This window comes from Colossoma macropomum, unplaced genomic scaffold, assembly GCF_904425465.1.
Source record: "Colossoma macropomum unplaced genomic scaffold, Colossoma_macropomum, whole genome shotgun sequence".
Lineage (NCBI taxonomy): Eukaryota > Metazoa > Chordata > Actinopteri > Characiformes > Serrasalmidae > Colossoma > Colossoma macropomum.
In genome coordinates, this window is record NW_023494791.1 from 35,727,490 (window position 1) to 35,750,021 (window position 22,532).

At 38.3% G+C, this 22,532-nt stretch overlaps 1 protein-coding gene across 2 annotated transcripts in view; it reads left to right on the top strand.

Moving 5' to 3' along the window:
* si:dkey-27h10.2 (flocculation protein FLO11) overlaps window positions 1–22,532 on the top strand; it is a 38,791-nt gene that overhangs the window by 13,866 nt on the left and 2,393 nt on the right. For both annotated transcript variants that reach the window (XM_036574941.1, XM_036574942.1), the window contains exons 9-10: window positions 1,589–1,786; window positions 1,996–2,087. In XM_036574941.1, the coding sequence (XP_036430834.1) occupies window positions 1,589–1,786; window positions 1,996–2,048 (251 nt within the window). In that variant the 3' untranslated portion in view covers window positions 2,049–2,087. The remainder of the gene's footprint in view (window positions 1–1,588; window positions 1,787–1,995; window positions 2,088–22,532) is intronic.

The following is a 22,532-nucleotide window of genomic DNA, read 5'->3' on the forward strand; positions in this document are numbered from 1 at the left end:
CTGGTTAGATGTATAATGCAAAGCAGAGTAGCCGATGGCATGCCTCACGCTACAGCTAGGCTCACTGGTCCAATTTAACGCATGAACAATCATTATGTACAATTGTTATACTTGCGGTACTTTAAGACATTTCCCCTTTTACTTAGTGCTTTCTCCTTAATCTTCCTGTAGCTCCCTATGACATCTGCAGGACTTTCTCAGACGGTTCGGACTAAGACAAATTATTAGTTGTGTTGCAGCTAATGACAGTCGTTCAAGCTCTTTGGTACTGCCTCTGTAGATTAGAGTGTGAACCTCAGGAGCCAGAAAGCACACCATGGAAGAACGATACTAAAAGAGAGAAAGGCGTGTAGCACACTTGCCGCATGACTGAGTAACAGTGATGTGGTTAGGTTGAGTCATGACTCAGAAGCTGCGGTCTTTCATAGCGTGCTGTGTAATAATGGGGTGTCTCTTTTTTCCCACCTGGACCAGCTGCATCTCCTCAACAAACCCTGCAGGTTTCACTGTGGTCACTAATCACACACCTGATTCACGCTAAGCTGTTTCAGTGGTAGTATTAACAATTATGGTGGAAGTGAGTAAGTGGCAATGGGCTGAAAAAAGAGAATAAGAGGAGAAAACACTGGTGTCTGGTGTCTGAAAGCAGCTGTAATGGTCTTCACGGAGCGAGGGGTTACTTTCCAGTTAGGAGATGCTGCTGCACCCCTGAGTGATTACATAGTTAAATTGCGTCGTGTGTAATGGATCAATTAATGAATTTGGTTCTAATGAATGGATCCCAAAATGCATTCGCAGTTTGGAGAGGGAGGAGAAGGAGAACATTACCTTTGTGTTGTGTTTGTTTTATGTTTGGAGAAGCTTAAAGTGTTATCCTTATACAAATGAATGTTGGCTATAGCTGTAGTTATGGTAATCGTTTGTGCTTCACATTTTTACCTGCTTGTCTCATGCAACTCAAGTACAAACTCAGTTTAGCTCAGTCTTCCTCTGTACATAGTTAAGTAAGGTTTTAGCTACAAACACCATTTTCTTTTCTTGCTTTTATGGGGGCTTGGCTTCCAAGTAAGGGGGCCTAGGCCATCAAAGGCCTCCATATAAACTGCTTAAAAAAAGGTCCCCTGATTACAATGAGAATAATCTTATAATGCTGGATAAAGCCACAGGCATTTTCTTGCATCCTTGTGCCTTTATTTGCCTTTATAAGAGTGTCTGCCAAACTCTACCTAATGATCACCGATTTCCATGCTATTATCATGACAATGTTTATGGTGTTTTACACCAACTCTACAGTAAAAGATAGAACAGTGCCTTTTTTAATGCTAACATGTTAATGCCGCATTAAAATTTTCAACAAAAGGTCCCACAAAGGGTTCTTTTTGAGAACCTGTTCAAGGCCTAAAATTAATATAATGTGAGAGTTCCAATTTAACAGGCATCTATTAATATGTTATTTATATACAGCATATGTTACTAGTGCTATTGTTAGCACAAAAACACGTATAGAGTGGACATTAATTAAGATTAATATTCCTTATATGGAGTTTTTGTCTTGCCCTTGTGTGTTAAAATATGATCTCCCCTACAGCAACGACCGAAGCCAATCAACAAGAAAAGGAGAACTCAACTGGCACCCAGGCTACTCTACCACTAAGTGAGAAACCCAGCGAGCTGACTGTTGTGGATCTGAGTGATGGAGATCCAGCTATCTCTACCAAGACCTCAGTGGAGTCTCTGGATATGCCACTTAATGAAAACAACAGCAACAACCGAGCACAAGCAAAGAGTGGGTGGAAAACTGAATCCTGTTCCTATTAACTTATTACTATAAGTTAATCCTATTTTGAACCCAGTAATTGCCATGCAAAAATCACACAAATGGTGATTTGGTTTTTAGAACCACTCTATGATATTTCAAGTCTGAAATCTCAACAACAAGCAAAGTTCAGTTATTTGACTGCAGTGTTCCTGCTTTCTTTGCTTTCTCTCTAATAGTGTATGGTTTTAGTGGTGACTTCACCGAGATCTGCCTTGATGATGAGATTTAGGTCAAGCCAAATCCACTTCTTCTCTAGTTTTATGCAGTGGTGAGTTCTACATCTTTACATGCACATTTCTAAGTAATCACTATGGATCAGGTCAGTAGTTTATTTGCATGTGCAGAACTGTTGTATTACCTTCCTGCTAATCGCTCACTATAAATACAGCATACACAACATAGTGGCATCATGGTAAACTCATCCTCAAAATTGTACGATATGACCAAAAGTGGGTTGCTCATCCAGCATTTCTTCAGTAATCAAGGATATTAATAGGGAGTTTGTACCTGTCTCTTCTCTTCTGCGAAGGCTTTACTTTGCTGTGAGAATTTGATTGCATTCAGCCACAAGAGCATTAGTGAGGTCAGGCACTGATGTTGGCTGATTAGTTCTGGAACACACAACACTCACCCCAAAGGAAACCAATGGTGCTCCATCACTCCAGAGAATGTGGTTCCACTTATATCCCTGTAGCTGACACTTGGCATTGGGCATGATGATCTGAGGCTCATGTGCAGCTGCTCCAGAGTGTCCCATTCTACCAGCAATGCTTTTGTATGGAGATCGTGTGCACAGTTGAACGCTTGTGTCAGCAATAGATGCCTCCTGACGTAGCTGAATTCACTAATTTGAAGGGCTAACTGGATAGTCCAAAAGTATCCAGACATATTTTTCAGAAAATGTATGCATTTTGCTTTTTGTTATCATAAAACATCATTTTATTTACAATGGTCATTTAGCAATGGTCACTTAGCATGCTAGCTAACTATGTTGCCTCAGACTGTGGTTTCAAATGGCTTCCTAGCTAACTAGCCAGTACTCTTGTCAAATGTAAAATAAAAAATGTAACTAATAAGCACAAAACATGAAATATAACTCATAAGCAATGCAAAATTAATGTTCATTTTAGGCAATTTCCCCAAAACTACAGTTTAAATTCTCTCATACTGTAGTTAATTTTATAAATATACTGATCATGAATTATTAGATTACTGTATGTCTTTGTTTGCAAAATGTAAATGAGTTATGCATCATCAGCGTGTCTCCAAAAATTACTGGACAGGCTCAGAAAGCAGGTTAAAGTCACAGAACTTTACTGAACACATGATAGCTAAGACTGCACAGTGTCATCACACCACAGTCAGCACTCAATCAAGCACACTCAGGCTGGCCCTCATGTCATCAGGTCCTTGAGAGGGCTAGCTCAGCTGGGGATTTCTCTGTCAGAGAGTTATTAGTGACAGCATGTTAGCAGCTCACCTGTGCATGGGCAGGTGAAGGCTTTGGGGCTGCCTCGAGCTCCCCATGCCTCTTCACTTCCCAGGGGACTGTCATGGCTCTTCCCAGCTGATGAGAGGGCCTTATCACCACCTTTTCAGCAGATAGGGCCACCTCTTATAACCAGCTGAGGAAAACGTACTGAAAAATATCACTCAAGTCCTGATACTTCTGAAAAACCATCTGTAGGGGTTAAAGCACACTGTGGAGAACCACAGTGTAACATGCTCACCTCTATCTTCAAGTGAAAGAGATGTTTGAAGTACAGTTTTTCTTGATATACTGTTAGATCTTGGGTCCATGTACATGACTTAAATCCTAGCTTGCAAAAGAGATTCCACACTCTTGAAGTATGCAATACTCATGGTTTCACCAATGGTTAAGCAATTGATTATTTAACACAGATAAGCACAATATGTCTGTGCAACATAATACAAACATACAACATGCTGCAAAATAGATAAAAATGAGATTCCTTAACAAAATTATGAGTAGGAAGACAAATTCTTAAGTATAAAATTTAGTATATTCATCCCATTTCACCCCTCATTGCTCATTAGCAGTTCAACATAGTCACATCATGTCACACACAAAAAGCCAACAGTGTCCTAGTTAAGTGGCAGTTTAGAGTTATTTTATTTCATTTTATTAATTAAAAACCTGAGTCAATTTTCATTCCACCAGAAGAATGATCACTAAGGGGCCTGCACAAAAAAGTGGAGTAATTCAGTCGGTTAGTTTAGAATGACCATGCCTTTAAGGCCAAAAAGAGCCCTAATTGTTAGGCCATAAACTGGACAAGTCTAAACTATAATCCTAGTCTTAAAACCTACACAGCCAACATATTCCCTTGCTTCAGTGATGGTAGCTGCAACAGATGAGTAACACACTTAAGTGTGTTACTCAAAATAAAAGTACTGATGACTAAATACAGATTCTGATGAACCACTACTACTGCTAGTGATACTGGGCAGTTATTGGCAATTAGGGAACTTTTTTTAACTATTCTGCCTGGATATCAGGTGTGTTTAAGTAATAACAAATAATCTAAACCTTTGTTAACATGTCCTGGATAATTATATCCACCTTCTCAAAGATGGCATGAAGTCTTGATGGACACCCATTATAATTTGCAGTAGCTGAAACAGAATCCAGGTAAGGCTATCAGGCTATAGTTAAGTCCGGTGAGGGGTCAAGCTTAGGCCACAGTTCTAGCTTTGAGAAGGAATAGGCTCTCTGCTTTCATCTGTCAGCCATGACACACAGATCCCACAGGCAAGGCTGCTAATACCCCCTGTGGCGCCGTTCTGGAGGAAACAGAGGTTGAGTTTTACCCTCAGCTGCATGAGTTGGTGTGTGTATGTGTGCTTGGATATGTCTGGATGTGTGTTTTTGTGCTTTTTGCATATATATGCTTGTGTAAGGAACACTGTTGGAGATTTCTATGAGTAGAGCCAAAGTTGATCTTTCCATTTGCTAACATGAAGTACTTTATTACTTAGGCTGTGGTTAAGCGAGGCCTCCCACTGAGAAATAAGCTAACAAAATTTAAGAGGAAATCCATACAAAAAATTGTAAAATGTTTTAACTGTTAGAAATTGCACATGGAATGAGCCAGTTCAACATATCACTTTATCACAGTTATTTATAATCCCATATATACAGCAGCCGTGTAACTTTATATCTCAGCCTGGCTCGATATCTCATTTTATACCAGCTCATATACTATCACCTCTCACGGTGAAATATAGCACACATAGGTTATTCTGTGCAACACACATATATGCATACACAAACTGCGAGCTCCATGTTTACCTCTTGCTGTGGCATTATTGATTTGGTTTTAGGTTTCAAACTCCCAAGGGGAACTGCATTTTGAGATGTAGCTAGGGTTCAGGAATTCACTTCTGCCAAAGACTTTGACTAACTTTGAGGAAAAAAATAGAAATTGTGTAGAAAGACTATCCATATGGTCTCCAGAAGTTAGAACTGAATAGTAGTGTAATAGTAGTGTGTTGTAGTAATAGCACATTAATATGTTTGCTTGTTGAAGGGTGGAGTTTTTATTGTTTTATATATATATATTATTATTTGACTAAAACACAAGCACATTTAGGTGTCCAGAATCAAAGTGTAGAATTGTAGGATATTTTTGCACCCCAAAATGACCTATATTCTCCAAACCAAAAAGGTGTGATATAGTTGATGTTTATTAAATAGCTGGCACCTACTGCATTTAGCCTACTTTATTGAAACCAAGCATAAATAAAATGTAGTAACACTTTACAGGAGCTACACATATACACAAAGAGTGCAGTAACAATTCGTTGAAATTAAATAATAATTTTGAAACATTAAGGAGTAACAAATACATAATGTAATGAATCAAAAACACTTCCTGATATGAACTTTTTTTTTTTTTTCAAATCAAATCACGTTTGTTGTCACATCACAGTTACACAGATGTGAAAGTGAGTGAAAATCTTAGGTGAGTAGCCTCCTTGTAGTCCTTAAATACAAAAATATATAAGAAAGAAATATATACACATAAACACATACACAATATAAACATCAATAAACACCATTAAATTAACATTTAATCACAGAATAAACAACTTATGAAACTATGTTAAGCCTACTCAAGAGTTATCAGATGACATTCAATATTTTTCAAAGTCATAAATTTCTTATGTGATGTGAAATCTAAGCAATCAATCAAGCTAATTAATACCTACTTGTATATTAAATATTGCTGCAGTATTCTTGAACTGTATAGTATGATCACTATGAAATTTTAGTGAATATTTGATGAAAGTAATACACAATTTCATTCAATTCATAGGATGTGAAATGTCAAATTAATGTTGATGTCACAACCTTGTGCTGCATCAAAAGTTTCAAAGTGCCTGACTTCATCGTCCAACATTGAAAGGTGTTCAATGGGGCCGATTCTGTGAGAAAAACATTGCTCAAGGCCTTCTGGAAGTTCTAGATATGTCAGCGACTGCAATGCAAATAGTAGTCTAACCAGGATTTAGTTAAGTTTTTAGAAATAGAAAACATCTATTTTAAGCTAAAATAAAGCACAGAATGTCTTTTACAAGCTTCAAATGTCCATGTTTAATCTACAGCAGCCAAAATGTTTCACGTGTATCACTCCTAGCTTAATGCTAACAAAATACTTGTACTACTACTAATACTAAAGATTTTTAGGGGCACGAGCAGATATTTGAATTTTTGTAGACATGCTTTTTCCAAATTGTGACCGAGTTTTGACATTTATTGCCTGAACTGAAGGCCTAGCTCTACTAATCACAGTGCGCCGCTGGTAATGTCAGGCCAATGCAGCCACACTGAAGATGATCTGAGAAAACACTAAAGAAAGTCTAAATGCCCATCTTGTGAAAGAAAAAAAGCAAGTTTTCCTAGAAAAAAATAAAAAAAGGTCTGAAGCCCATCATTTGTCCCACCTGGTTTTGTTTTAACTGGTGGGCTGGAAAGATAAACCCAGACGAACTGCTGCTGTTTATAATCAGAGTTGTGACATATCTTAGACCAGAATCATTAGCCTAAGCCTGTGAGAGTGTTACCTGGGCTATTACCTTCCAGTACTGGAGTATATCATGTGCTTTCCAATCAGTGTCGGATGAACCATTTCCAGGTTTCTAACGAGGGTTGGTGGGCCTCATAAATATTTTGGATATAATGACAGACAGCGTTTGCAGGTCACAGCCTCATTCTCCCTGTGGTGATGGTTTTACCCAAAAAAGAGAGACAAAGCTTGTCATTAGGCAGTAGTGTTTTATTTTAAAGGGAAGACAACAGTTGGTTGGTCTGTAAATAGATATGCAAGTTCAAAGACAGGACACACATCTATACATGGTTAGACAGGGGCCTTTATGGGATCCAGCAGAGAGAGGGAAGATTATCCATTCAATTATGTAGCATTTATGTAAAGCTCTGATGATTCCACTGGAAAATATAGCACTTAATCTCTGTCACTACTGAGTTGGACACTGTTGTGTCCCAAATTATAGTGAGAAAAAGACGGCAAACAACGTAGTGGTTTGTGAGCTATATGCAAAAGTGTGGGCACCCTGGGCCAAATTACATGTATTGTTAATTTGCTAATAGTAAATAAGCTCACACATGCTCCGCAGAGGACACACACTGCATGTTTACATGCACAATTACTGTTTATTTGTTGAATTTAACATATCGACATGAATATGACCTGTGAAAAAGTTTACATTTTATGTTTATTTTTTTCCCAAAATGTTTACAAAAGAAACTGTTCACTAAAATATGCAGAAGAATTACATATTTAATTTTGTAAAATCAACAAAACATGTAATTTGACCAGGGGCGTTCAGACTTGCATACAACTAGGCATGCATTATGTTGCAAGTGCGTGCAACATAATTAATCATTTTTTTAATATTATAATGAAATTATTTATGTAATACTTAATGAATTATTAACAACTATTCATTTGATATTTAAATAATAACATAATGGAACCTGAACAATAATGGAACCCAAAACTTTATTGTATTTGCTCTGACAATGTAGCATGTTCCTTTGCATACTGTGTCCCTGAGAATGTCAACAGTGAAGCTTTAGCATTAGCTAAAGCACAGTTTCTCACTACATATATATATATATATATATATATATATATATATATATATATATATATATATATATATATATATATATATAATGCACTGTGGTCTGCTGTAGGTTATCCATAGATGTTCAAATTGTTAACAAACTATTTGCTGAAATTACAGCTGAATGTGTTAGGGTTAATGTTAAGGTTAGGATGTAGACCAGAGTTAGGGTTAGAATAAGGGTGAGGTTTAGGTTTCAATTAATGGCACATGACCCTTTGCCCACCAGATGAGTTTGAGGTTGAGGTTAAACCCACTAAAAAAAATATTGTGTGAGCCAGTGAAGTTGTTTAATTTTATGTGCCCTGATCCTCGAGGAGCCCTGCACTTTATATGGTGTTCTGGCTCATCCGAAAACACCTCAGTCAATTCATAAGCTTATTAACAAGCTCTTCTGGAGTGAAACGAGTTCATTCTAGCAGTCAAGCACTAATGAAGTGCAGGACAGGGCTACTTAATGCCCAGGACTGGAAATGATGGCATGAATAAAGGTACCATCCAAATAAAGGAAGTTTAGCAAAAAATTATATTTATACAATTTTCCATCCAGTCATTCAGCCAAAACATGTTTGTTGTCCAAATTTTGCTTCTTTAGTTTAGTACGAGAGATACAAGCCTAATGTTGCTTACAAACACTAAGTTAATAGTCACCCAAATCTTCCATTTATACATCCCTCAAACTGCGTCCAGAGCAGCAGGCAGCCAATCCTTTTAGAAAAAACTGTTTGATGTTGAATATTTGAACTGAGGAAATATATTTAAGCTGGATTCCTTGGGGGACGCAGACTTTGACACAACACCACAACATTGTCTAACATGGCAGAATCCAGCATTTGGCTACACAGTGAAGTTTTGTCCATTTTTCTAGTTCACAATATGTCATACTTTGTCCTAAACCACATCGACAAATCTGCACAACCTTAATAAAGACCTGGATGCAGTTTGAGTGGAAGTTTTAGGATGTATCTACGGAAAAGATTTCAGTGACTATTGTTTTCAAGTGGGTTTTTTTAAGCAATGTTTAGCTTGTAGCTCCAGTGCGAAGCTAAAGAAACAAAATATGGACACCAAGCATGTCTTGGCTGACTGGCTACATCTGGGGTAAGTGGAAATTTCGTGTAAACTAAATTTGTCATTGGACCATGATTGAGACATGGCTAGCCAAGATAATGCAGCATTGATACTATTTTGCAGAGGAATCTAGAGAGCCACACTATACACTAAGATCCAAAGAGACCAATTTCCCCCAACAGCTCAAACAAAGCAGACAAGTCTGGACTTCTGGATTTATGACTGCTGTCTGTCTCCCACTGGCCCAGACCTGGAGGGGATTACCCTGCATGCTCTGGTGTGGAGCTAATAATTCTGAGTGTGTGTGTCTAAGGTGTGTCTAAGGCTGTGTGACCACAGGTGTGTATAAGTATTGTATGTGTATGCCTAGTGTATGTGAGTGTGTGTTCTTCCTGGCTGGGTTTTGATGTGGTAAAGGGGCTTGACTGTTTCACCTGGCCAGATGTAGCCCCGCATAAAGCAGGTGGTATGAGTGTTCTGCTTTTCTAAGTCCAGCTGGGGGGGCTTGTGAGTAAATTCTTTCTCCATAAGGGTCATGACTACTAACCACTCAGAGGTCAAATGAAAAGAATTTGATCATTTTTAATAAGTATTTTCTCATAATGACTTTTGTGTAAGTGTAAAGATTTGTTTAATATTTTGAAATGTCCATTTTCTGCTTCTTATAATCCAAGTGATCGCAAACACATTCTTTCAATGATGTTGATGTCTGGGCTCTGGGCTTCTTTGTTTGATAAGTATTTCTTGATCTTCTCAGCGGTGTGCTTGGGGCTATTGGAATTATTTTCTTCTTAACCACATGTTTTCCAGAGGGTATTGCGTGATGTATTACAGTTTATTTCCACTTATTAGCACTCATGATGCCTTTAAACATGTTGTTAAACATCTCCAAACATGCTTGACTGATGGTTGTAGACACGGGTTGAAGAGTCTTTCATTCCTTTGGCAGCTTACATTCTGCCTTGTGTTTCTTCCAAAGATCTCAAATTTAGACTCACCAGTACATAAAGCTTTAAACCACATCTCTTATCTCCAATTTTGGTGTTCTAATCTTTTAGTATGTTGTGTCTGTTTTCTTTTCTCAGTAAGGGCTTCTTGACAGCTACACATCGTTTCTGACCCATTGCATTTAGTTGTCTTCTCACAGTGGAAGGATGAATTTGCAAGGCAGCTAAGGTGCATTTGTGTAGTTGCTTGTGTGAATGTAAGGCAAACATATTGTTAGTGAGGTCTTTGGGAAAAGCTTCTAGATGGAGCACACACCTATAACAGGTTAGTTTTAACCCTCATGCTGACAGAGTCGCATACAAATCAAAGGACATTGTACCATAAAAAAATTATCTTGGGAACTCTGTATGCTAGAGACTTACTTTTCTTTTTCCTAGAAGGGCGGTGTTATGCCCTTCCAATTAGAGCTCCAGTGTGACTGTATCCCTTTCAGAAGCTTTGTAATGCAACCTTGAACTGCAAAGTCTTCTTGGAGATTTAAAAAAAAGTCCATAATGACAAATCCAGCACTGAATGATTTCTGTGACTATCCATCCATTTCTCTGCATTGAAAAGAGTTACTGTTGTTGTTAGCATGGCTGTTAGCTGTCCGATGATGACATTGGTTGAGTCTGATAACCATTTAGAGACTGTGTTCCTGGCTTGTCGACCAAACAGAGGCCATGTTCCTGAGTTGTTGACAGCACAACGCTATGCTTCCAGGCAAAATAAAAGCTTTTAGAATGCGGCGCTCCTGAGATTTATTCATGTACAACACTGTTTGATGTCATATGCGACATTGTCCACCTGTGAGGGGCTAAGATTAGAAGGATGGGTTAAAGTGGTAAAAGGGTGCACAAAAGTGGACAAGTTAAATACTGATAGATTTTATATTCTGTGTAATTTTATGTTAAATATATATTTTCCATTTTATCTGAAACTGAAAATGAATGACGTATTTAATGCAAATTAAATGAATGAAAGGGTGGTCTCTGACTTTTTCACAATGCTGTAGTTTAATGCTTTGGGTGCTTCTGCTATAGAAACTGTGCTCTGGGTAAATAGATGAGGCCTCTAAGCTAGCATGCCTGACTGTCATTTAGTGGATCTTCAAGTTCGAGCCTCATTTATAACCCTGGTCGTTTACATATTCATTAAACAGTCTAAAATAGGTTTCTGAAGAATTTCATGATGCACCAGCTATATACAGCGCCCCTTCATACTGCTGAGCTTTTCGCAGCATCAAGTTGGATTAGCTTTTGTATCTAGACTACAGAAGCAGAGTGTAATTATAGTAAAACATTATTTACCAAAGCTGAGCCACTAATACATACGTCTCTGTGGTAACATCAAGCAGGTGTGTTTTGGTAGGATTCATGCAGCCTTTGGTGTTGCCAGCGTGGCAGCGGTTGTGTTTCATTAGGTTTCAGGTCTGAGTCTGATGATGAAGTGAACTTCACCCTGTAGTATGGTACAAGCAGGACTGTTCATAATCTGGAAGACAAATGAATATGCAAATACAAATAAAACAGCACATTAAAAGGAATAACAATTAGGTTCATGAAACATTTTCTTTTCTTAATGCAAAGTGCTTCCAGATGTTTCATAGGCTGAGTTTAAATGTTTGTTTATGTTTAGTAACTCCAAAGGCAGGAGCCAATTACAAGAGTGACTTTTTAATCTAATGCTATGCATACAGTTTACTTAATATTATTTCATTTTTATTAGTCCTAACTAGTAGGTGGAATTGGATATGACTAAATTAGGGAGAAAATTGGAAAAAAAAGACTAAAGACTTGTGAAGTTTCACATGTGACAAAAACACAAACAAACTAATAAAATAACCTCAATACTAAAATGCAAAAATGAAGTAAAAATGACAGTTTTTATTCATTTATCGCCAAACTCAATAAATAAATAAAACTGTCATTTACATGTTTTCGTTTGCCTATCAGTTTTGCTACAGTCATCTGCAATCAGTACTTCAATGACATTCCCAAAGCAACTTGCAACAGCATCAGGTTCTGTTTGATGGATAGAATGATGCTCCTCTTACAGTAAATGGGGTGTTCAAAGGAAGGTAAAACAACTTGAAATGATTGACCAGCAGGTAGGTTGGATAGTATGCTAGGTAGCAGAATAGCTACCTTTGCTGAATTCTTTAGCTGTTAGATTTTTTGCCCAGATAGGTCAGCTGTACATGGTGTGTAGCACTTCAGTTTCATACAATGACAATGATAAAATTCTCTACTAAATGCTTGAGACTCGCGCTCACATCCAGCTTGCTTGAAGATGTCTTCCCAAACAGCTTGCCTAAAGACAGCTACCATCTCTTACGTCCTTCCTCACCTTTAGTGTGAGTTGATGTGGTGTAGTGCATGCATGCATCCATGCGTGTGTGTTTGTGGGGTTGCTATGATGCGCAGTTGGCTGCAGGACCACACCCGGATCAGAGTGTCCTGCCACCCAAACATACCAGTACAACCTCTCCTCTTTAATTCACCATGAGAGTGTCCATCAGCCCTGCTGATTTCCCCGTAAATCTTCACACCTTCTTTGTTCACTGCTATTTTTGCAGAGCGAGCGTGTGGTTTGGGGTAATGCGATAGGACCAGCAGACCTGCTGGCTCATATTCCTCCATGGTTGGGAGGCAGAAAACACTGAGAGCCTTTTTCATACACGCCGTTTGCTCTCTAAGTGCCACTAACACCACCTGTGTCATGTATTGTGCATCACAATACAAAAATACAATTGTCCATGCAGATTTATTGCATTTGAGAAGTTTTTTGTTGGTTATCAAGGAAATAACAAAATGGAAAACAAAAATAAAATGAAGCAAATAAAAAAGTAGCCAGACAATATGGATAGCTCTAATATGGGTTATTGTCATATAGTTTTCATTTTCTCCGACCGTATGGCCCTATATACTTTCTCTTTCCCAGCTGTCCTTTCTCAAGAGCTTTTTTTACCCACCTTTAACTGGCCACCATGAAAACGTGGAGTGCTTTTAGAAAGGCTAAATCTGTAAGGACTCGAGCGGTGAGTTTACAACTGGGTCACTTGAAAGAGGTGATAATTAATCCATAGCAAATGAATGTAGGGTGTTTGAACTTCCTGTGTGTGTGCCAGAGCTCCTCATGTCCTGCCTTTAGCCCTTGTCTTTTCTTTGATGCCCTTTTTCAGTGCGCTGTTTCATATTTTTAGGTAGCCTCTACACATTTGTTTTTAATGGCAGTTACTAACTTAACACCCCATAGTAACAGTATATTTTAGCTGCTTGTGGAAGGCGGGAAGAGGAGGAAGACCCACAAGTGACGGGACTAGGTCACAAAAACTTCAAATTTTTAACCCCTTACATGGCCAGGGCCCAAAGTTTTGTTATACACTTCTATAACCTATGAATGGCTCAACCAGTTTGCTGTAGTTACTGAGTAATAAGCCTTAGTATGTGTTAACACTGAGAGTTTAAATTGTTATTTGACTCAGTGAAAAATCAAATGTATACAACTTACCTCAGATGTAGTCAATCAGCTAAGTCATGTTTGGTGTCCAAATTTTGCTTCTTGAGTTTAGTGCTGGAGTTACGAGGCTAACATTGCTAACAAACACTAGAAGTCAGTAGTCACCCAAATCTTTTCTGTAAATACATATCCAAAACTTATCTCAATTCACACAAACCTTCAAGGTCTTAATTATAACTTGTGTTAAACTTGTGGCTTAGAGGACAGTGATTACTGTGAACTATAAAAATGACCAAAAAAAAAAAACTGTGCAGCTAACTTGTTGAATTCCAAGCTGGTCTAAGCTGATTTATGCTGGTCTGGTGTTGGTTTAGCTGGTCACCTAGCAAGGTCATGCTGGTTGACCAGCAGCATCCCAACCATGGGGGGTAAGGGTGAGGGTAGGGTTTTAGAGAGTGACTTAAACCCATACAATCTATCAGTTAGAAAGTACAAATGAAATCCTAGACATAATTTAAAAGGCCCATCACCTGAACAAGACACAGCCAGTGGTGATTAACCCCTTAAAATGCCAAGCTTAAGGGATTTTACATACTAAGGCTGATCATTCAGTAACTACATACTTCAATGCAAACTGGCTGAGCTATCCTTAGGTTATAGAAGTGTGTAAATATTTATTTTGGGCCTGCCGGTGGGCCCTGGTATTTTGGGCCTGCCGGTGGGCCCTGGCATTTTAAATGGTTAAAATCATGAATTATGCTCATTTTATGCTTATTTTAAGTCTAACCAGTAGAGACAGTTCAAAAGCATATGTTACAAATAAAACCTTTAGGAGTAAAATGTAAAGCTTACAGAGCTGTTCCTGAATAAAAATTGAGTCTGGTATGTTTTGGCTGAGAAAAGCACTTTCCACTCAGTTCTGTATAGATGACGCAACAGATGCATATACCCAATTGGTCAGCACGAGGAGAGGGCGACAACACAGAGTTTATCATTCTACCTCATTCAGTACAACTGACTGAACTGAGGCCTTCATGAGTGCTCATAATCTTTGCAAAGCTGTGGCTATCCAGGACCTGAGTTTGACACCCCTAACCTAGGCAAGCCTTCCACTGTGAGCAGTGAGCAGAGCCAGTTGTGCTGTCTTGGACTTCCAGCCATAGGTATCTGTGGCATTGTCAGGATTCAATGTTAGATCCTGGCAATTCGACACAACCCTCTTATCCACTCAGGAGCCCCAAATAACTGCATTCTTATTGCGAGTGACCTGCACATTGTGCTGAAAGGCTACTGTTTGGCCAAGAGTTCCCTTGGTGAGATAAGCAAGACCTTTTGCTAATGGGGTCAACAGAAACAGGTCTGCAGTTCTCCAGCTCAGGTAGCTTCACACAGACAGTTTTCATGACCACCTGAAAAGTTAGGTCATGGCCATGTGGTTTCTTTAAGAGGTAGTTTTTACTGGTTTTAAGAAAACCATGAGGGGACCTTCTACAGTTACTTAAAGCCTAACCTAGAGGGTTACAGCTTTATGCAGTTAAACCAATATCATGTAAATGTAAACAAAGTTATTCAAAATGGTTTGATGTGAAAAGGTATATTGTAGAGAACTTTACTGAATTGGATTTCTTTAGAGTGGTGGTTATAGGAACCAGGGGTTGTGATGTCTACAACACAGTCATAGCCATTTTTATTTACTATCCAAAACCAGCAAATGTACACATATTTTTCTGAGCTTTTATATGTAATGTTGATGATGGTAAAATAGTGGCGGACCCCCCAAAAAATGTTGTCTTTGAGGATTATTTTGACTTACTTTGTACCTCTCAACCATGAATGTATTTAAAAAATACATTTTGGGCCAAAACCATATCTCAGAACTATCATAAAACAATGTCTCATTTCATGTAATAAGTTTTTATGAGGGAGATTTTAAGAGGCATATTACATGCTGGGGATGTCTAGTTACTATCACCACCACTGTGAACATTTCAGATTTTTTAAGTTAATGACATTGAAATGAGCATTTCACATCAGAGCACTCTGAATGACTATGTCGCCGCTGTTGGAACAAAACCTTGTATCTCCAAAATTATAACTTTACAGGAGAAGCAAAAAACATACTTTACTTTTAATGTAAGTCAATGGAACCAGAATTTTTATCCAAGTCATTTTGGGCCATTTCTTTTGGTCCCTTCATCATGAAATTTACCCACAATGTAAAGGGCAACAGGCATTTTCAAACTGTGTCAAAAACTCAAAAACGACAAAAATGGAGATACAAGGTTTTGTTCTGACAGCAGCAATATGATTGAAATATGTAGCAATTTTGAAAAATTGGTGCATTTCATGTTTACTCATGGGTAGTACTGAAACTCTTCATTGAATCAAGTGTGTAAAAATGAAGAAAATGCTAAATTACAGTCCAGTGATTAGCCCCTCTGAGAACTGGATTTGATCATTATCATGAGTTTTTCAATATTTTTATGTCAATTTTTTTCTAAGATACTAGCATTTTTCAGTATAGATCTGAGGTGTTTTTTGCTTGTTTATAAGTGCAGTAAGGTTTCAAATGGCTCTGTGAGCAGTAAGAGTGATTTAGATTTTTTCACTGAAGTGTTATTATCTACCTGTTGACATCTTTACGCATGGTACGTCTGCTTCCTGCTGGAGCATCTTCACTTGTCCTCAGGCGCCTTGATGGGAACTTTGTGTCAAGGGTCAAAGTTCAGCAGTCCTAATTAGAGGAAACAGACTGACCATGAGAGACAGTCTCAGACCCTTAGCCATCCTGAGAGTGAAATGGCACATTCCAGTGATGAATACAGAGCAAGTCTCCACAGCGTGGACGGTTTTACTAGTCCAATTATACAGTACTAACAGAAAGCTGAAAGTAGCAGGGTGAGTGGATCATGAATGTTTATGGCCTCTTCTAATTTCTTTACAGCTAAATCAGCCTATGGGTGATGCCTGAATTTTATTAGCTTTTCTATTTTTTTTTGTGTGGACTAAATGAACACATGAAACACACTAGCTAATTTTCACTATCCTATTAGCCAAAGTCACAATATGAGTAACAATATAACTAAAAAAATCTGTTGCCTATATAAAGCAACACTATGTAAGTTTTGGGGATTTGGAGAGCTCTCTGGTGGAAATGTGCAATTGCAATTGCATGCAACATGCAGAAGAACATTTTGTAGTATTGTTTGTGCTTTGACCCCCCAACCTGAATCTGGTAATTGCAAACATGTTGACCTTCCGAGTATGAAAGTGAATTATCTCAGATTGTCATCATATATTCATCATTCTAATGTTGGTTCTGCATTTGAGACCATTGAGAACATTGAGCCAGACCTTTCTTCTGAGCCTGTGCGTGGAACGTTAACTTGGAGAAACACATGACATGGTCTGAAAAACTCCTGTGAATGCTGACCTAACACCTCTGCCTTTAAATGATTATTTCAAGCTTTACAGGGTCACTCGCAGCAGCACATGCTTACTATATTTTACCATTCATGTATAATTATTTTACAACATTTCGGTACAGGTGTAGCAGCAGCATTCAAATAGAGCACAACAGTGCCCAAATCATGATTTATGTCATAAAATTGCATCAGAGAAAAGTAATAAATTGCCCAATTGCTGTAAAGTGTTTGGAGCAAAAATCAGATGATCGTCATCTTGACTGATTCTGATCATGCATCCCTACTACTAGTGGCATGGCCTGGAATTAATTTCAATATTCTAAATTAAATTACTGCATGATCTGTAAAATTAAATTGATAAGTGCTACATGCTAATGCATTTTGGGCAGGTACCACATTGTCGTAGAAGCAGTGGAAACCAATCTTTACTTTCCATATTTTGTAATGTTAATAGGCATAGGAAATAAAATACCTTTTTGTTAGTCCTACTGAAAATGATCTCTAGAGCACATTGCCTATTTGGACACAATGCCATCTATTTCGGTTTTTGGCTTCTTTGTTGGAACTAAACTGATGAAGTCACTGATTTTTGTGGTCAACCTTTCATCTCTAGTAGCCAGCTAGTTGCTGGTAGCCAGTAAAATGTGATTTAACAAACTAAGGGATGGGTTTGACAGTTGCAGCAGTGAAATATGAAGGATCCATGAAGATGATTTTTCATAAGTTATGTTTGTGTCAGTGGTGCAGTGGGTAGCACTCTCGCCCCACAGCAAACATGGCCTGGGTTCGATGACCAGGGTCTTTTCTGTGTGGAGTTTGAATGTTCTCCCCGTGTCTGTGTGGGTTCCCTTCCACAGTCCAAAGACATGCAGTCAGGCAAAGTGGAGATGCTAAATTTGCCGTAGGTGTGAATGTAAGTGTCTGTGTGTCTGCCCTGTGAAGGGCTAGTAACCTGTCCAAGGTGTGTCTTGCCTTCTGCCCAGTGACCACTGGAATAGGCTCCAGCACCCATGACCAAAGAGGATAAGTGGCTTAGATAGTGTGTGTGTGTGTTTGTGTTGCTATCCACTCAATGAATAACTCAGCTCACTCAACCTATTTTCACATAGAACATCAACAAAACATGTCATTTGACCTGGGGATAGGGGGGTGTACGAACTTTAGTATACTGTACAAATCAAAATCAAGTAAAGAGTACAGGGATTGCCTTAGTTTGAATATGTAGTGATGTGCTGTCCTCCAGCTGATTGCATAATGTTGTGGACTTGTTTTGGCCATATACCCACACTCACACACAAACACACACACACGCACGCACACACGCACACGCACGCATCCCCTTCTATCATCTGCAGTGAATGCTCTCTGCTCTGTGTACGTTGGCTGAGATTTCAAAGTCTTCTCATTTAAGTATGTTGGATGACAGGAGATGACCACCTGAAGGGCTTGAAGGGTACTCTTTACATTTACACACACACACACACACCACACACACACACCACACACACACACACACACACTGATGGATTTGTAAGTGCTAGACCCCTGAACCTTTCTTCTTTTTCCTAGAGGCGAAAGCTGTCACACATTTGTATTATATTCTCAGCCTGTTGAACACCAACCATACCAGCAAAACTGTTTGCCATTGATTTGTAATTGACAGACACACACACGTGATGTGCCAGGTAGAAATGAAAAAGAACATTACACAGCCTTTCTCAACTGATTGTATATATTATTGCTGATTTTGCACATTTCTGTAAACTAAAAAAGTTTATTTATTGTAGAATCAGCAACCTCTACTGACATACATTTATTAGAAGCATAAAAATGATTTATTTTAGCCTGTCGCTGAAGCTCCTCCTGTAGCCTGCAGAGCTGAAAGAGGTTTTGTTTATGGGGCAAGGGTCCCCACAGGGCAGGATTATATGAGTCCATCAAATAAGGCCCATCCAAGCTTTTTGATGACTCTTTTCCAAGGTCAATCTCTCTCTCTCTCTCTCTCTCTCTCTCTCTCTCTCTCTCTCTCTCTCTCTCTCTCTCTGTGTCCCTGTCTGTGGTTGTCTCTGTCCCTGTCTGTGGTTTTGTGAGCTCCACCTGTTCACAACAGCCATGGTCTTTGCTTCCAAAGACAAACGGCCCCCCACCATGACCACAAAGCCTAAATGTTCTAGTATATTTTAAGTACAATCGTTACTTCTAGCTGTTGTGTGGAAACAGATGTAACGTAAAGAAGAGAAAACAAGATACCTTTTGCATCAATTTGCAATTAATGGTGACTGTTCTCCTTGATGTTTCAAATTATTCCTCCTTTGATATGATATCTACATCTAGTATCATGCTATAGCAGCCTGTACTTCTTTTATACCCATATAAAAGGTTTTGTTGCAGTTGAAGGTGAAGGTATGTAAGGTGAAGGCCCTATAAGGCTGGGAACAGGAAATCTAGTCTAATACAGTCTTCCTTATGAATGCTGGCCAGTAATTCTGTTATGTTTGTTTTTCACGTTCTTTGTTTTTATACGTACAAACCTCCAGCAATTTGGGACAGTATTTGAAATGGTAAGATAAACAAAAAGCAATACATTCTGTTTGACCTGTATTACATTTAAAATTGTGTTAAAACTGTGCTACATCACCTTTACTTTTAACAACACTTAACCGTTTGAGAGCTGAACACACCAGCTGATCTGGAGTTCTTTATCTACCATTGTGTAAGTCTTCAGCTATGCAATTAGACGAGGCCTTTATTATTGTATTTTACAATTTTTAATGTGCCACTTGTTTTCAATAGGAGACAAGTCTAGACTGCTGGCAGGTCACTCTTGAGCCCACACTCTCTGATTAAGCAGCTGTACTAATACACCCCTACACCATGACAGACCCTGACTTTTGAACTTTAAACTGGTAACAATCTGGATGGTACTTTTCTTCTTTGGTTTAGGGAGCACTATGTCCGTTATGTTCACAGACAATCTCAGACCTCAGTACACATTGCCACTTGCAACAGTCCAACTCAGCAAGCCCAGAGAAGTTGGCAGTGTTTCTGGACATTGTTGACATTAGCGCAGTCTTGGATTTGTGCATGCAGTGATGAACAGTAGTAGTGCAGAGTAGAGGGTGAAATGGACTTCATCACTAGTCAGGCAATGCTGTTGGATTACGCGCTTACACATTTTTTTGAGAAGTAGTAGACCTCAACCCATTCTTGCTCATAAATGGCTAGGCCTTTTCTGGATGCTCCTTTTATATATAAGCATGATTTTTTTTTTTTTAAATACAACTTTCCTACCTTTTAAATCAATTTTTTTTATTTAATCTGCTCAACTTTTTTGGAATGTTGCAGGCATCAATTTCACAATGATTGATTATAAATTATAAATGATATTTATAAACAAGTAGTCTGAACAGACTGCAGGTGGAAGGGTAGGCATTCTCATTTAAATGAAATTCTTTTGTTGTGACCAGAAATTCTTTTGTTGCTGTCTGTGCACAAATGTAAGAAACGGACCAAGAAATAAGTGCACACTGTACATCAACAAAATGTGAGAAATGAGCCAAGATGTCAGAGCATTTTCCAGAATTAAAAAAAATATTGGAATAATCAGACTGATCAGATTATAAAAAGACATTGACATTGTGGCATATGGAGTGGAACTTACTTTAACTGCTTAAACTACTACACAAGTATCAATGAATTTATACAGTTTGGAGGCTGTGAATACAAAGAGGTTGACACCCATGCAGTATATACACCACTGTTCAAAAGTTTGGAATCACTAGTCATATTGAGTGTCTATGGTATTTTAACCTGTAAAACCTTCTACAGATTAAAATAAAATTCTTGATGCTGTATGTCTCATTACAGAATCATATACAGTTCTGTTCATCATTGTAGAGAAATCATCATATTGGATAAGAAGAAAACATAAAAAGTCGCCTGTGCACAAGTTATGTCAGATTTTATATTTTATGTTTTCTTTTTTGTAATAAGTTGAACTCAGCTGGATGGAAATAAATAGAAATTGTGCACTAAAATTGCCAAAAATGCCATATTTAGGTGTGTTTTCTGAAAAGAATATATTAACATGTTTTCTCTTTTACAAAATCAACAAAACATGTTATCTGCCCAGGGGTTTTCAAATGTTTGCATACGACTGCTTGTGTCAGAAAGAGAGACGAAAAGCCCAAACCTGTAGCCCATCCTCTCTCTAAGTGGCCCTCAGAGGGCATGTCCTACTGTGAGCGGCATTGCAGGGCAAGCTGTGATCAGACGGGCGTTGAAAGACGGACGCCTCCACCTGCCCGTATCAGCCTTGCCCATCACAGCCACATTCCACAGCCCAGAACTGACAAGAGGAGCTCAGAAATCACTTCTGCCTGGCTAGGGAGGAACAGTGAGGCTTCACCAGGATGCTCTGGCTGGCATGGTGGGAGGTGAAAATAAAACCTAATAAGTTTGGTGAATTTAGGATTATTTTGAATATAATATTAATCAAAATAGATACAGTTTACAGTTAGTGATACAGACAACTGGGTACAAGATATTTTGGGTTTAAACCTTTCATTTTCAGCCTATTTGTCTAATTCTTAAGCAGCTGTTACATAATGAAGCTTACATTTAATATAATGAAGGTTCTTTTCGTTGGCCTTCTCAGACATGTCCTTTGCAACTTCGCAATGCACTCACATTAAGGCACTGACTTTCATGTTTTATTGTAGCAAAGTGTAATATATTTAAGCTTAAGTTTGAGCAAAACTGCCATATGTCAAAGTCTGGTGAAGACCACTGGCTTGGCATAGCATTATGTGGTATTGCCAATAGGGAGGCCAATGCAGTGGCCCAGCCTCATACAAGGCTCTGGCATTCTGTGAAACCCAAAGGTAACAGACTAGACATTTAAAAATATTTAAACACGGTTTGAAATTGAAAAGTTTTTGACATTTTCTACTGAAATATATATATATATATATATATCTATATATATATATATATATATATATATATATATATATATATATGTTCCATTCCAAACTGATATTAATTTGGTGAGTCCACTCTCTTGGATCACAGTATATAAAGTATAATCTCAGATTCATTTGGAGAATCCCCTTATTTAAAGGTTCCACTTCCTGAGCCTAATGAAACCAAGCCATGAAACTCGATCTTCATAGTATGAGCTGAGTTGGAGGTAAGAGATGTTTTTTTTTGAACGTGGCTCTTGGATTAGTCCCACAGGTTTCTCCCACCTTGATAAATCTCCCAAGGAATGCCTAGCCTTTCAGCGGTCCGCTCTCTCCTTTCCCAGGTCAAGGGGGTGGGGGGAGTCCATAGATTTTTATCTCTGCTTCTAGCTTAGTTTACTGTGCAGTTTTGCTTATCTTGGCCACCTTATATGTAGTGGTAAGGTTCAATTATAACCAATGGCAAATGAGTATTATCTTCATTTGATTTGGAGAGCTGATATTCATATTCTTAAACAGCTGAATTTGTTAGTTACTTTTAACAAAAGCATAAAGAAGCCAAATTTGTCATTTTAAATTGATTTATTGCTATAGGAGGATGCTAACCAATGAGACTCTGATGGTTTTCCATAA